Here is a 15,255-nt window from a genome sequence, read left to right on the forward strand (position 1 = left end):
TGGTTGCTTTGCTGCAGTAGTGGAGTAGCAGTCATTTGCTCTTTCTAGCTTGTCAGCCATCTGTTAGAAAAGTTTTCGGTCCGTCCGATGCGAGGATCGGACGGCTGTCGGTTGATGCCTCGATGATGCCCGTGGTGTCCTAGCTAGCATCCATGGAGTTTTTGCATGCCATGTAAAGCAAGTAGTGTTAGGATAGTAGCGCCGTGGTTCTGTTGCTTTGTGACATGGCTGGTTGCCATGGTTCCTTCTTCCAGTTGGTTAAATATAGGATTATGCTAATTATTCTCTCTAATCGAATCTAATGCATGGCGCCTTGTTGGGGAGAAGAGGAATTTGGTACGAATCGCAGAACAAGATCTGCAAACGTGAACGATTTTTAGATTGTGCTTTCAGGCCCTCTGGTTCAGCCTTTCAGGATTCAGTTGAGTTGCACGTCGCCGCCCGAGGGTTTCGTAGCACATTTTGAAGAAGGTGATGCCATGCATACTTAGCTTAGTAACTGCTGTACTAGTACAATGTCGTCTAGAGAAACAGCCGAGAGGGCACAGAGGCGTTGACCGGTGGTCCACAGGCCACAGCACAGTAGGTTGTGTGTGAACGCATCCATGGCATGGGGGGGCCGCACCAAGTGTGCAGGTGGTTGAAGTGTGAACGCAACGTCATCAACTCCCAAAAACCGTTGCCACGACGCGTAAAAATCAGCCAGGCTGATGGGCGCTGGCCGCACTGCCTTTGCTCACCTGGTAAAAGCTCCTGGAGCGCGAGTGCAGCGTCCACGTGAGCGTAACATGCACATATGGAAAGGAAATGGTTATATTGTTGTCTCATCTTGAGACAACAATGCCAGGGTTCTGTACCAAAACATACTCAAACGTACATATCTAGATTGCTATTTCCCTCCTTGCCATGAACAGTAGCAAAGCTGCAAAGTCCATATAGTTTTCCTCAAAGCCTACGTGAATTGCAGTCATTTGTTCAGCATAATTACTTATTTCCATCAACAAATGAATTACAGTCTAACCAGATCTTCCGCCATGGAAGTAGAACCACATAGTGCGAGTACAGTTCCTGTGAGGGGAGAATACAGAGACCCCACGCAAGGTTTTACAAGGCTGAAGCACAACTTCGTGAAAGACATTCACAACTATACATTAGGATCTGGACAGAAATATGCACATTGCCTCGCAAGTCAGCATATGTACTGATGTACCAAGAATCGATGGAACGCCCGAACTTCTACTACCTATCTCCTTTCTGCATCCTTTTTAGCCTTCTCAATCGACTCGATCACATCTTCAAATGATTTCTGCACATAAAAAATACCAGCAGTATTGGTTGAGGGATCAGTTATCAGTAGAAATACGGCCATATATTGCAGGATATCAGTTGTCAGTACAAATATGTAATAATGTACAAATACGGCAGGATATAGTAATTTTCAATATTTGCATTTACCAATACAGGCAGGCACATTCTAGGCATTCCCATCATAAGTGCAATGCAATTTACAATATTTTGATGATGCAAGTTTCCTTGAGTTCTAAGCCACCTGAGCAGGTAACTGCGCCAATGCGTCTCAGTTAGCAGGTTAGGCCTTGTGCAGCTCTTAGCGTATGGGGAAAAAAAGAAACAAAAGGAAGGAAGGAAGGAAGGAAGGAAGGATTGAATCAGCATGGTACACTTACAAAAAAATTGAATCATTTCACTGCCTACCATGCAACAGGTTATGATCTGTCGGCTCACTTACTACTGCCAAAGTGCCGACATGTAAATGACAGAAGAATGCACAATCGACATGCCATCACATTGTGTATAGATCGAATTCTACCATATGTTTCAATAGAATGATTCTTGCTTAAGTAAAAAAATAGAACACTCTTCTGTTGACAGGTTTGTCATCTGATGTCACATTTTAAATTCTCTTAAAAGTTTGGTATGTTTTCCTGAAACAAATGGCGACCACCATTCAAAGACCTTATCATATTCCATAATATTTAGCAAGTTTACAGTGACAACGTGAGGTGACAGGAATCCAAATTCAAGGCATCGTAAAAATTTATATTCATATTACTAACCAACCTGTCATGAAAAAATAAAACATCTAAGTTGCACAACAGAATTTCAGATATAACACATTTAACTTCACTACGGTGGTGCAATATAACAGTGGCAACAGAAGGATGTTGCATGGATAAAACGAGTAAGTTCACCGCTCTCTTTCTTTTCTACATCTTGCCAAAGTAAAATGAGTGAACTTGACCATTTTCTTCTAGTCATCTTCCTCCATAGTCTGTTTCAGTTATGTCCTTTTCTCATTTTCCAATCAAAAAGCTAATCACTTGCTTATCATTAGCTTCCCCCCACAAGGACAACAATACAAATTAGCAACTCAATTTAAAAGTTCATGTAACACTTTATAATAATTGGCAGTTGATATAATTCATTCTGCATAATAGGGGTTCTATTGATTATACAGAGAGAATTAATGTGATTATGTGAACATTGCGAAAAAGAATGAAGAACGCAATGAAAAACACTTACCCCAGAGTTATTCATATTCCAAATTTCTAGAATACTCCCATCCAGAAAAGCTGCTCCAGAAAGCAATACACTGCAGTACAGAGTTATCAATGACTCAATGAGACATGAACTCTCTACAGCTATCGTATTTAAAATACTGAAAGATCACCAGAACTATAATACTTAGTAGTAGACAGCAAAAAAACGCTACGTTGAACACACTAGTTTGCAAAACCAAGCATGTGTTCCCTGGAACTTTTACCAACCATATGTGTGACATTCATTCTCCACTTCTCTTAGGAAACTGATCAAACCCTGAATTTCATGGACCAAACACCAACTAAAACAATCATGCTACCTTCTTTTCCATAGACCTACAACAATACAACAGATGTGCTGCTCAAATGTGCAACGTCATAAGCCATATTTGCACGTTTGGCTCCATTCTGATGTCCTTGGTTCAAGCATTACTATCATCTTGTTTGGTTAGTAATCACCAATAGATGGCACTCATCAAAAGAACACAGCAACTAAGCAAGGGAAGCTACAGACTAGCTTGCCGGCATTTCCGAAATCCCCTTTTGCACGGCGCTATTGATAGAATAGAAGAAAATTACGCCTATTTGACTCGCCTGGCGAACCCCAGATTGATAAGGAACCCTCGCCGAGTGACCGCCTTCAGCAGGAATTCCCAATCAATCGATCCCGCCGCAGCGCCGGCACCGGCTCCCGGAGGCGTCCGGCGCCACGAACCACCTCCGTGGCCGTACCCGTAGCCGTACCCGTACGGAGCCGAGGAGGAGGAAGCCCAGCCGGAGGAGGAGGTGCGAGCGTAGGAGGACGCGGAGCCGCGAAGGCGGAGGTCGTACTCGGCGCGGCGTCGGTCGTCGGATAGGACGTGGTAGGCGTCGGACGCCTGGCGGAACCGGCGGGCGGCGTCCGCGCGGGCGGCCGAGTCGGTAGAGCTGGCGTGGCGGTCGGGGTGGTCACGGAGCGCGCTGCGGCGGAAGGCGGCCTTGACCTCCGCCTTGGTGGCGTCGCGCCGGAGCCCCAGCGTCTGGTAGTGGTCGCCCATCCCCCGCCTGGAGCCCCAAGACAATCGGATTCGGTCGGTGGGTCGCGGGAGGAAAGCCGGAGGAGGGCGGTGGCGGGGAGACGAAAGGGATCGGCTACGGCGGCGGCGGCGTGGCCGGTCTGCCTGCCGCGCGTTCTTCCGGGCCCGACCCGGCCCTTTGTAGGGTTACTGGGCTAGATTTGGGCCAAAATGACTAGGCCTACGCCTATCTTCTTGGGCTCCACAAGTAACGGATTCCCTCTTCTTTACTCGTGGGAAAAAAAAAAGAAGAAATGAATTTTCGTGTATATCCAAAAGTAACAGTGAAATTTCAGAATGCCGAACCAACCCTGTGTTGAATCACCGGCCAACAAGTTGAATTAATGATCCCCTTTGTATGCAGCACAACGGTACAAACTTCACGCAGTTTCCACAATATATTCACTATATCAGTTGATATGAATTCCCAGCAAAGCCAGAAAGGCAGATGAACTCAGCATGGGTCGATAATCAGATGGTATACAGCAATCATTGTTCGGACGGTTAGGGGAACAACATAAATTTTTGACACAAACATATGCAACTTCATTCACTATCTACTAGTCATCTATGGAGACACGAGTTTCCGGTGCACATGCTCATGGAGAGAGTGCTCATCACCGTCGTGATGATGGAACACATATGTTAAGATTCCAACAAGGCACAGGACCGTGCCGACAAGGATCTTGTCATATCGCTCGACCCAGTGAAACTTGATTTGGCTAGCACCGTAGAATGAGAGGGCCACCAGGGATGTCATCACAGTGATGGTGCTGCAGGCAGAAATAAATGCAAGTCAACTGAATAGAAGCGATGAATTGGAAGGAAGATATGACAGGAAGAAACTAAATGCAAGTCAACTGAGCAGTAGGCGATGAATAGGAAGGAAGATATGCCATATGAAGCATCTTGTTGATACTTCATGAGCCTATCACATTTAAAAGAAATCACCTAGAAGAAAAAATGAAGGAAACAAGGCATTTGATGATGCCTTACACTACTTACCCCTCTAAAGTTATGTGCCATCAGTTTCTATTGAAAACTATAGTTGAGAGGTGTGAATCATTCTACAGCTAAAAAATGAGTGACTCACTAACAAGCTGCCACTCATTTTAACACGATAACCCTTGAATCCAAATTGGTTAACCTTGTGTCATTTTTATTCCTAATGTATGCATCTGCTACAACGATATGATGATTAATGAAGCATGAGAAATATCTCAAAAGGATAACCTTACAAACTGAAAGAAACAAGCTCATGACTTAGCAAATGCATCTGTACATTGATTTACTTGATTTTGTTCCTTTCTGTCTCAGCATGCTCTAAGTGTCGGCTAAAGGTGACACACAGTGGCCAGAGGTCCCAACAAAGAGGGAAATCTGTGGCTAAGCAACTTCTTAGAAGCCAAAATGATAGGTAATCTCAGTACCACTTTTTTGCTTAAACTAATTTAGTACAAGGAAAAAATATCTCACCACGGTTCGTCCCTTTTCTCATTTCTACTTTAGAGCGTTATAAGAAACAAAACAAAAGAAAGGACATGATAGTAGCATTTTAATTTGTAAGTACCAACAAGTAAAATATCTAAAATGAGTGGAGTTGATGAGGGTGAAGACCTGAAGAGGAGCACAATGATTGCAAGAATCATCATGGAGGAAGAGTTGCCAACAGCGAGAAAAACTGGAAGGGTTGTTGCACAGGGTGATAATGCAGGGACAAGGACGAGACCAGCAACAGCCATCTTTTCCATTGGATGGTTATGAGCATGGCTATGGCCACCTTTTCCTAAGGCAAACAACAGTATATAACTTCCTCCAAGAAAAATCAGCAACAGCGAGGCAAGTTTATGCACAGTTTCTTCGCCAGCTATAGTGTTTGCCATAGTAACTGCAGTTATCCCAAGAAGAGCCGTAGAAACGACATGAAGAACACCTCCAAATGCAGCTGCAGAAGTTAGTGACCTTTTCTTAGTACGAAAATATGGAAGGAATGGTGTTGCTTGCAAAGTAACAATGTACCCATCACTAACTTACACGCAAAATAGGAGGAAGAGTATGAAACTGTAAAATATCTTACTGGGATACATTATTCTAGTTAAAAAACAAACAGAGAAACATAGATGTTGGCATAAATCACAACTTCATGTTTTAATGCATCATTAACTCCTTAAAAATCACAATGAACATGAAACAAGTAGTTGACTGAAGATTATATCATAACTACAGATTTTCTCAGATAAGCTGCTGTGAGACTCAACTAGTTTAGTCATTTACTGGCTACTGCTCTAACTAAATGAAGCTTTGTAACCTGTTTGCCCAAACTCAGCGCATGGATATTACATGTGACAATACTTGCATTACTAAGAATGCCCACTAACCTCCTCAATAACCATCTAATATCCATAATAAACAATATAGAGTCGAGCTGAGAAACATCGAAACAACTGCATCAGTCACAATCACCTCCCACAGGCATAAACATGAAACAACTTGCGACCTCAGGAGATGACATAGCAACACTTTCACTAGCAAATTCTGAGAATCCCTCCCAAAAGGAAGATAACACAAGCACGCTACAGGGAGCGCCTGAATATGCTGCCATTGCGCAGGCAATTTCATTCGGATGTTCAGGCAGCGCTCAGCATGTCATACGAACTAGGCAGCACCCCGGCACCACCACACTACCATGGCACCACAACTGCAACCATTTGTTTATGCCACATGAACGACCGAACCCAACCGAAACCAACCACCGAGAGCAGCCCGACCTGAGTAAAACCCTAACAGCACTCTCTCGCACGATCACCTGGACGCCCGCCTTCACCCACCCACCATCAAATTAGGCCCCAGATCTGGAGGGCGGTGAACAGCAACACGAGCGGCAATCGCAGCTAATGGGGGAAAACAGGCACATTGGGGGGAGAGGGGGAGGGAGGATGGGTACTCACTGACGAGGAGGGTGCGGGAGAGCGGCCACCGCTGCGCGCGCGCGACGATGGAGAAGGGGAGCCAGTGCGTGGGGATGAAGGAGTGCAGCAGCGACACCGTGGCGATGCCCCCGATCGTGGACGCCTCCTCCGCGGTCCACCGCAGCCCGCCCAGCCCCCCGCCGCCGTCCATCCCTTGGTCGGCCCAGTCAGCTCCGCGCCGCCGCCGCCGCCGCCGGGACGCGAGCCGCGACGAGCCTTACTCCTCCCGGGCGCCGCGCAGCCGTGACGGTGGAGGGGAGATCTGTGAAGCGAGCCAGGGAGACTGGGAGAGGCAGAGGACCAGGGGGAAAGGAGGGGAAGAAAGCGAGTGGAGTTGGAGTGCGAAGCGGATGAAAGTGCTCCGGCCCCAACTGCTCAGGTCGGGCCCTCAGGTTATGGCGATGGGTCGGCCGGATTCAGCCCAGCCCACAGCCCAGCATCTCTCTCCCTGTATCTTCCTCCAGTCCATCCATGGAAGCACTTTGTATCGTGACAAAAATCATTAGAGGCGAAAAAAATCACAAAATGCAAGATGTATAAGGCGAAAAATGAAAACAATGCGAGACTAGCCTTTAGCAAGATATTTCGGTCTTTCTATTACAATTGATACATCACTATTACCGTGTCTAACTTGAACAAAGATCATTCAAGGAAATCAATAGGGTATCTTGCTGATATCCGTTATCCAGTGTAGATGATTTAAGCAAAGAACATGGGCATGATTTTTTTTATATAAAAAACCATTACATTTTTCATGCAAACATTCCCTTTTTAAAAGCATTAAAGGCATGCAAACACGGGCATGGCCTTCTTTTTTTCCTAATGCAAACATGCCTTCGTAGAGAAGAGAAGGTTCATTAAATTTGCACGTATCGGTCTATCGGATGATGTTGAGTTCACCAGGTGCCCCAAGCTTTACGAAAACAATGAGGCCAACAAATTTGAGAGGACGTGGCACCTGCTCTCATCCAGCAAAATGGTCAATTAACTTCCTCGCCGAAAGGATAAGACGTCACTCAAAGGATCACTGAAATACGTGACAAGTCGTCTAGGCAATAACAAGCGTTAATTCCTGGCCGTCGATATCGACGTGGATAGATGAGCCGCGATCGCATCAGGCCGTCCAGCTTCTGTTCCAAAGCTTTCTTGCCGGTCGACGGTTGTTGCAAGAAAGGAAAGGATCCTTCCAGCACTGTTGGATATTCTGCAGCGAGCTACGCCAGTTTGGTAGTGACGTCATCCGACCCAACTACTCAGGTTTCTCTGCCCCTCCAATCGCAATCGAGCAACTGACGGTGGGGCCAGATTGGGATGTAGTCAGATAGACCTCGGCAAATGTCATTTTCATGCAAATTTGTTGATGTGTTGGTACCTGGTACGATACTTCCGTACTTTGGTAGATAATGGGAATGCTCACAGGACCAGACAAAATTCTAAATTCACCTGCTTGAAATCCCTAACATTTGTACTTCTCCTAACTTTACATCAGATAATTGTATTATTGAGTTTTGTAGCTAGTGTTCCTAAGCTAGCTAGAGCGCGTGTTAAAGGTGGTATTGATATTAGAATTAAAAACAGATGCGTGAGAAACAGAAAGGCATAAAATAGACCATGTAAAGAAGAATTGATTATGGACATATTTAATCTGTCGGGTTCGAGTATTTGGTACATTTTAAAGGAATAATTGAGTTGCAAAGCATTTGGCTTGCCCATGGTAACATTAACCTAACACCATGAGGAGAGGAATTTTATGGAACTCAATAAAGTTACTCGAAAGCACTAGTAATCTAGTGCATATATACAATATATTTGATAGATTGTTATGAACAAAATCCCAAAAGGCAATCAGCAGTACCATAATAGTCTTTTGTATGACACATACTCGTAATCATCGGGTAACCTTGTAAACCGTCTTGCAAACAACCATTCTCACCTCGGATGTATAGTAATTTTCAAACAAAATTTACCAAGTTCTTAAGAAACAAAAAGGTGAATCTTTAATCTACTTGTAAAACCAATTTCAACCCCTCTCACTACTTCTGCATTTAGATAATTTTTAAATATATCATAATTCATAAAACCATGTGCATTTTTAAGAACCAATAGCTAATCCTGTGAGAATTCTCCATCAGTTCCCTCCTGTTTCTGCGAATCCAACTACTACCCCCTCCAAAGCATTCCTCTCCTCCTGCGGCAACCCTGTCCACAACAGAAGAAACCTCTCGAGTCTCGACTCCCAAAAAGTCTTCCGCTCCCCACCTCTGCCTTTGACCTCGCCGGCGCCCGCCCAAATCCTCCGCCAACGATGCCGCCGGCGCACTAGCCCGGCACCTCCGTTCCACCAATGGCTTCCGAGCGGCCGCTCCTCATCACCACCACCCCGGGCACCTCCACCCCCGACGACGCCCCCTCACCGCATCCGCCAGCGGCGTCGCAGCTCCCACCGGCGCAGCCGGAGCCTCCCCTCCGCGCGGACCGACTCGCCTTCTCCGTCGAGGTCCCCGACCCATTCCGCCCATCCCGCCGCGGCGACGGCCCCACGGACGACCCGTCCGCGGCGTCGCAGCGGGAGCGGGAGGTCGGTGACGAGGAGTCCCGCGGGGTCGTCGTGGGGGAGCCCTCACCGGAGTTCGCTGGGAACGCCATCCGGACGGCCAAGTACTCGTTGCTCACCTTCCTGCCGCGGAACCTCTTCGAGCAGTTCCGGCGGCTATCGTACGTCTACTTCCTCGCCATCACTGTGCTCAACCAGCTGCCCCAGGTCGCCGTCTTCGGCCGCGGCGCGTCCGTGCTCCCGCTCGCCTTCGTTCTCTTCGTCACCGCCGTCAAGGACGCCTACGAGGACTTCCGCCGCCACCGATCCGACCGCCAGGAGAACAACCGCCTCGCCTCCGTGCTCGCGCCGGGCACCGCGGGCGATTTCCAGCCGAAGAGATGGAAGCACATATGCGTCGGGGACGTGGTGCGCGTCGGGTCCAATGAGACGCTCCCGGCCGACATGGTGCTGCTCGCCACCAGCGACCCCACTGGCGTCGCCCATGTCCAGACGGTGAATCTCGACGGGGAGACCAATCTCAAGACGAGGTATGCCAAGCAGGAGACGCAGGTGAGGTTCTCCCAAAATGGTGGTGTAGGCGGCATCCTGCATTGCGAGCGGCCAAACAGGAACATCTATGGATTCCAGGCCAATTTGGAGATTGATGAGAAGCGTGTCTCACTCGGACCGTCCAACATTGTGCTCCGTGGTTGTGAACTCAAGAACACGACGTGGGCAATAGGGGTCGTGGTATATGCTGGGAAGGAGACCAAGGCCATGCTAAATAGCTCAGGGGCACCGTCAAAGCGGAGTCGCTTGGAAACACAGCTAAATCGGGAGACTGTCATATTGTCCATTATGCTTATTGGGATGTGCACAACTGCATCTGTGCTTGCTGGGATTTGGGTGCTGAATCACCAGGGGGAGTTGGAGTTCACCCAATTCTTCAGGGAGAAGGATTACACGACTGGGAAAAACTACAATTACTATGGTGTGGGGATGCAGATATTCATTACATTCCTCATGGCAGTGATAGTGTATCAGGTCATCATCCCAATCTCATTGTACATATCAATGGAGTTGGTAAGGCTTGGACAGGCATATTTCATGGGTGCTGATAAGGACCTGTATGACGAGTCATCAAGGTCAAAGTTCCAGTGCAGGGCTTTGAATATAAATGAGGATTTGGGGCAGATAAGGTATGTATTCTCTGACAAGACAGGGACACTGACAGAGAACAAGATGGTGTTCCAGTGTGCATCGATCCGTGGGGTTGATTACAGCTTGGGTAAAGATACAGATGGATACTCAGTTGTAGGTATGATGGCTTTGATGGATTCAATGTAGTATACTTGTTTTTGTGTTGTCATTTCTAATAAGGCATTTCTTTTGCTGGTTTTGGACAGTCGGTGATCATCTGTGGACACCAAAGATGGCAGTTAAAACTGACCCTCAGCTCGTGAAGCTGCTGAGGGATAGTGGTAAAAATGACGAAGCAAAGCTTGTTCTTGAATTCTTCCTTGCTCTTGCTGCCTGTAATACCATTGTGCCACTTGTCCTTGACAGTAGAGATTATAAACAGAAGTTGATTGACTATCAGGGTGAGTCCCCTGATGAGCAGGCACTAGCATATGCAGCAGCATCTTATGGCATTGTCCTTGTTGAGCGAACATCTGGTTACATAGTGATTGATGTCCTTGGTGACAGGCAAAGGTAACATATCTCTTGCTATTGGTTTCATGGCCATGCTACACTGGTTGACTGGAACACTACATTAATATGTTTTCAGTAACATTTAGCAACAGATAATTATTTTTGAATTGTAAATTGCCCAACGCGATTACATGATTAGTTGTTTAGGAGGCTGCCTGATCCATGATTTTATAAAACACGATGAATGGATAAAACCTTCTACAACTGGGGTCCTATTATCAGCAAGAATAGGTAGCACTGCAGAATCAGCTATTTAATACAGATTAGCTCAAGTTGTTATAATTTTTTCTTTCTAATTTAAGTTACATAATCTTTTTTTTCAATTTTGCTGTTTGGTTACCTGAATGCAAATTTTGAGTTTTGTCGTTCTAAATTGTCAGCATATGTTGTATTCTCTGACCGGTGAAGTTGTATTGCTAACTATATTTAATAAACTGATTCGTTAATTATGGTAACTATGTTTTTCCCTTCTATTATCTTTTATCTTTTGGTCCTAGGTCTATAGAGACACTTGAATCATCAAACTTCTGAATTCTGAGTGTTGTGGCATGAACTCCAGAATAGATGCCAGGGTAATAGTTGAATTGGCTGTCAGGAGAAACTTTTAATTTGAGCTTTAATAGGGATCAGTTTGCTTCATTGAATTTTAGTATATCTTGTGTGCTTGTTGAATTGTAGTACGAAAATTCTATTTGCAAAGGAGGCTCATGAACTTCTAGAGTTTTTCAAGTTGTTAAAGTAACTCTAATTTTACTAGTAAGTGGTAACACTTAAGAGTTACCTAGTTTCTCGATCATTCATCCTTCTGTGAATGTTTCAAGAGGAACTGTGCTTGACAATTTGACAAACACGTGCAAGTTTAGTGACATCACTTAAGGAGTTTTCTTAATTATGCACCCGTTAACTTTGCTTTATCTTCTGTGACGTGTGGTGCTCATAGTTTTTGGTTAGTGTGGTGGTGTTCAGGTTGTTTCTAAAAAACCTGTGTAAGTTTGCTCGGGTTCTATACCCTTTCTCCTTCTTAATATATTTATACGCAGCTCTCCTGCGTGTTCGAGAAAAAAAATGTGTGGTGCTCATCTATGCTGCCTGTTATTTCTAGACATTGTTTATGTTACGAGGTTGTTCTGTATTCGCCATAACAGACAGTGTATCAACTTTTTTTTGTGTATGTGCATTAACATTTCAATTATATAATAATAACATTATTGGCTTACAGTACTGATGTGTTCTGCTGGAATGGAATGTGCAGATTTGATATATTAGGACTTCATGAGTTTGATAGTGATCGTAAGAGAATGTCTGTCATAGTTGGCTGCCCAGATAGGACTATTAAGCTTTATGTGAAAGGTGCGGACAGTTCAATATTTGGAATTACAAACAAATCATCAGAGTTGGACATTGTTCGTGCAACAGAGGCACATCTCCACAAGTATTCATCTCTTGGTCTAAGAACTCTTGTTGTTGGCATGCGTAAATTGAGTCAATCTGAGTTTGAGGAGTGGCAATTGGCTTATGAGAATGCCAGCACAGCAGTACTTGGAAGAGGAAACTTACTCCGATCTGTTGCCGCAAACATAGAGTGCAATATCCACATATTGGGGGCCACTGGGATTGAAGATAAGCTTCAAGATGGGGTTCCAGAAGCAATAGAGTCTCTTCGGCAAGCAGACATAAAGGTTTGGATCTTAACGGGAGATAAGCAGGAGACAGCAATTTCTATTGGCTACTCTTGTAAGCTGCTGACCAATGACATGACGCAAATTGTTATAAATAACAATTCAAAGGAATCATGTCAGAGAAGTCTAGTGGAAGCACTTGCCACAACTAAGAAGCTCAGATCTGCTTCATCAATTGCTACACTGGGTCCAGTGTTAGCATCAGAAGCTTCTAGCGTAACTATCGCTTTGATTGTAGATGGTAATAGCCTTGTTTACATTCTAGAGACGGAGTTGCAAGAAGAGGTAATCATCTTGATATAGTTCTACAATGAATGCTATGGTTTTGTTTTGACTTTTCTTAGTACTAAGCTATCATGACTGATGCATGATTTGCCTTCTATGGATTGTGGCAGCTTTTCAAACTAGCAACTGAATGTAGTGTTGTCTTGTGTTGTCGAGTGGCCCCATTACAAAAGGCAGGGATAGTCGCCCTTATCAAGAACAGGACAGATGATATGACCTTAGCAATTGGTGATGGTATTATTCCTTCCTGCTTCTCTTATTATGATGTATTTTATTTTCTAGGAACTAATATGTGCAAACCTGATATATGAATTTCTTACTTATGGCATTCAGGCGCAAATGATGTTTCAATGATTCAAATGGCTGATGTTGGGGTTGGCATCAGTGGTCAAGAAGGACGACAAGCTGTTATGGCATCAGATTTTTCTATGGGGCAATTTAGATTCTTGGTTCCCCTTCTATTAGTTCACGGTCACTGGAATTATCAAAGGATGTCATATATGATCCTTTACAACTTTTACAAGAATGCTACATTTGTCTTGGTTCTTTTCTGGTAAGAGCTTTTGGTTTCTTTCTTATTGTAGATAACTACTTAAGGAACCTGAAAAAAAGAGTAGGAAAATGGCAAGTTTTGAGAAAGGCAGTATTTATTATTTTACTATATCTGTTAGACAATTTCTACCTGGGATTACAAATATAATATCTGGTTATGTTAAGCTCTATGGTTGAAATTTGTTGCATTAACTATTTTTGTTATAATTACTCTGGCCTTTGAGAAAGACTAATACTCCATGTGTGATCCCAGGTATGTACTTTATACGGCATTCACTTTGACAACTGCAATCACTGAATGGAGTAGTCTTTTGTATACTGTGCTATATACATCCCTTCCAACAATTGTTGTCGGAATTCTTGACAAGGATCTTAGTAAGGCAACCTTGTTAGCTTATCCCAAGCTATATGGATCTGGCCAGAGGGATGAGAAGTATAATGTGAATTTGTTTGTGCTCAATATGCTTGAAGCGCTCTGGCAGAGTTTGGTTGTTTTCTACTTACCATATTTTGCATATAGACGAAGCACAATAGATATGTCTAGTCTTGGAGATCTGTGGGCACTTGCAGCTGTCATTGCTGTTGTAAATATGCAATTGGCCCCTCCCCCATCATTAGGTGGAATTGGATAATACATGCATTTGTGTGGGGCACAATTGCAGCAACTACCATTTGCCTCTTTGTGATAGATTCCATATGGATTCTTCCAGGTTATGGGTGAGTACTTCCTCTTTAACCTCCTATTACTGACGCCATGCATTATCATTTATTATTTCATGAAATAGCTATGCTTTTGTTATTAAGCATTTAATTAATTAATTGGAGTTTGGAACAAAAAGATATTCATGTTATTTTCCTACAAGAAATTATTATAAACATGTAAGATTGTTCATTTCTTCAAACATGTTAGTAGAAAATCATCTGAATAGACAAACAATACAGAGGTTTTTGTTTATTGCACACAACATTTCGATCTGTTGCTTTTGCACTGTAATTCTTCTAGTAAAACGAGAGCCATGATGGTCTTTTCTTTAAGGTTACGAATAGTTCATTTGCGGTTAGTCAGATACTATGATGAATTGCACATTAACTATTGCCGTTTCAATTATTTCAGTGCAATCTTTCATATAATGGGGACCGGTCTGTTTTGGCTACTGCTGCTTATCATTGTTGTCACAGCAATGGTCCCACATTTTGTAATCAAGGCTTTCACAGAACACTTTAGGCCCAGTGATATTCAAATCGCCAGAGAGATTGAAAAAATCACGAATGTAAATCAGGTGAACCGCGCAGAAGTTCCAATGAGAGGATTTTCATGACAATAGCGAGGAAACTATATGTTTCTTTCTTCTTTTTTCACTTGCGTCTTTTTCACCCTTTTGGTGTGCATAGAGCTGATTCATTTAGTTGTAAAGTGATAGGTTTAGCCTCCTACTAGTATGTATGTAAAAGGAAATAGAAATCATTGACACAATTTTTTTTCCAACTGTTTGTGGCAGGAAAATGTAGGGTAGTGATGTAAATGTGAAGGTCACAGATGCTTTGGTAATTTAGTTTCCAAGATTTGGAGTGTAATGTAAATGTGGAACGCACAGCACAATTGCTTGGAAATTAATTTTCCAAAGTTTCTCTCTGCAATACAGTTTGCAGGATCTCAAGAAGGACGTGTGGTGTGTGTATAGTTTGTAGGTCCACCACGTGCATAGGGGTGTGTTTTTTTTTTTGTGTGTGTTGCGTGTGCGTTGTGTACATTAGAAGTCCAGGTTAAAAATATTAGAGTATAAATCTTATCTATTGGGCTAACCCTAGTGGGTAGCTATATAGCAGTCATACATGGGTCTTATTGGGCCATAATACACACATCACATACACCAACACTCCCCCGCAGTCTGAACTACCGACGCAGCG

At 44.0% G+C, this 15,255-nt stretch overlaps 4 protein-coding genes across 4 annotated transcripts in view; 2 read left to right on the forward strand and 2 right to left on the reverse strand.

The window, feature by feature from the left end:
- The window catches only part of LOC101758282 (calmodulin-binding protein 25), a gene marked incomplete in the record, with an annotated part of 4,102 nt that extends 3,788 nt beyond the window's left edge, over nt 1-314 (forward strand). Inside the window, 1 exon segment of the mRNA XM_004971487.3 lies at nt 1-314.
- A 572-nt stretch (nt 315-886) lies between these two features.
- LOC101775550 (chaperone protein dnaJ 72) lies at nt 887-3,734 on the reverse strand. Its single transcript, XM_004967629.3, has 3 exons — nt 3,153-3,734; nt 2,542-2,611; nt 887-1,306 (listed from the first exon to the last, which is right to left on the reverse strand). Exons 1-3 carry the CDS (start codon nt 3,593-3,595, stop codon nt 1,244-1,246), a joined length of 576 nt encoding a protein of 191 aa, XP_004967686.1. The 5' UTR covers nt 3,596-3,734; the 3' UTR covers nt 887-1,243.
- Nucleotides 3,735-3,983: 249 nt separating this feature from the next.
- LOC101776220 lies at nt 3,984-6,935 on the reverse strand. Its single transcript, XM_004967630.3, has 3 exons — nt 6,562-6,935; nt 5,231-5,558; nt 3,984-4,386 (listed from the first exon to the last, which is right to left on the reverse strand). The coding sequence occupies exons 1-3, from the start codon at nt 6,731-6,733 to the stop codon at nt 4,182-4,184; spliced, it is 705 nt and encodes a 234-aa protein (XP_004967687.1). The 5' UTR covers nt 6,734-6,935; the 3' UTR covers nt 3,984-4,181.
- Nucleotides 6,936-8,775: 1,840 nt separating this feature from the next.
- On the forward strand, nt 8,776-15,005 carry LOC101776621 (phospholipid-transporting ATPase 1-like). Its single transcript, XM_022826386.1, is given in 8 exon segments — nt 8,776-10,436; nt 10,525-10,831; nt 12,084-12,795; nt 12,906-13,029; nt 13,129-13,348; nt 13,601-13,949; nt 13,952-14,064; nt 14,462-15,005. Coding segments are annotated over 8 exon segments (3,540 nt in total). The 5' UTR covers nt 8,776-8,926; the 3' UTR covers nt 14,667-15,005.
- Nucleotides 15,006-15,255: the final 250 nt, after the last annotated feature.

Source organism: Setaria italica, chromosome V (genome assembly GCF_000263155.2).
Source record: "Setaria italica strain Yugu1 chromosome V, Setaria_italica_v2.0, whole genome shotgun sequence".
In the NCBI taxonomy this organism is placed as follows: Eukaryota; Viridiplantae; Streptophyta; class Magnoliopsida; order Poales; family Poaceae; genus Setaria; species Setaria italica.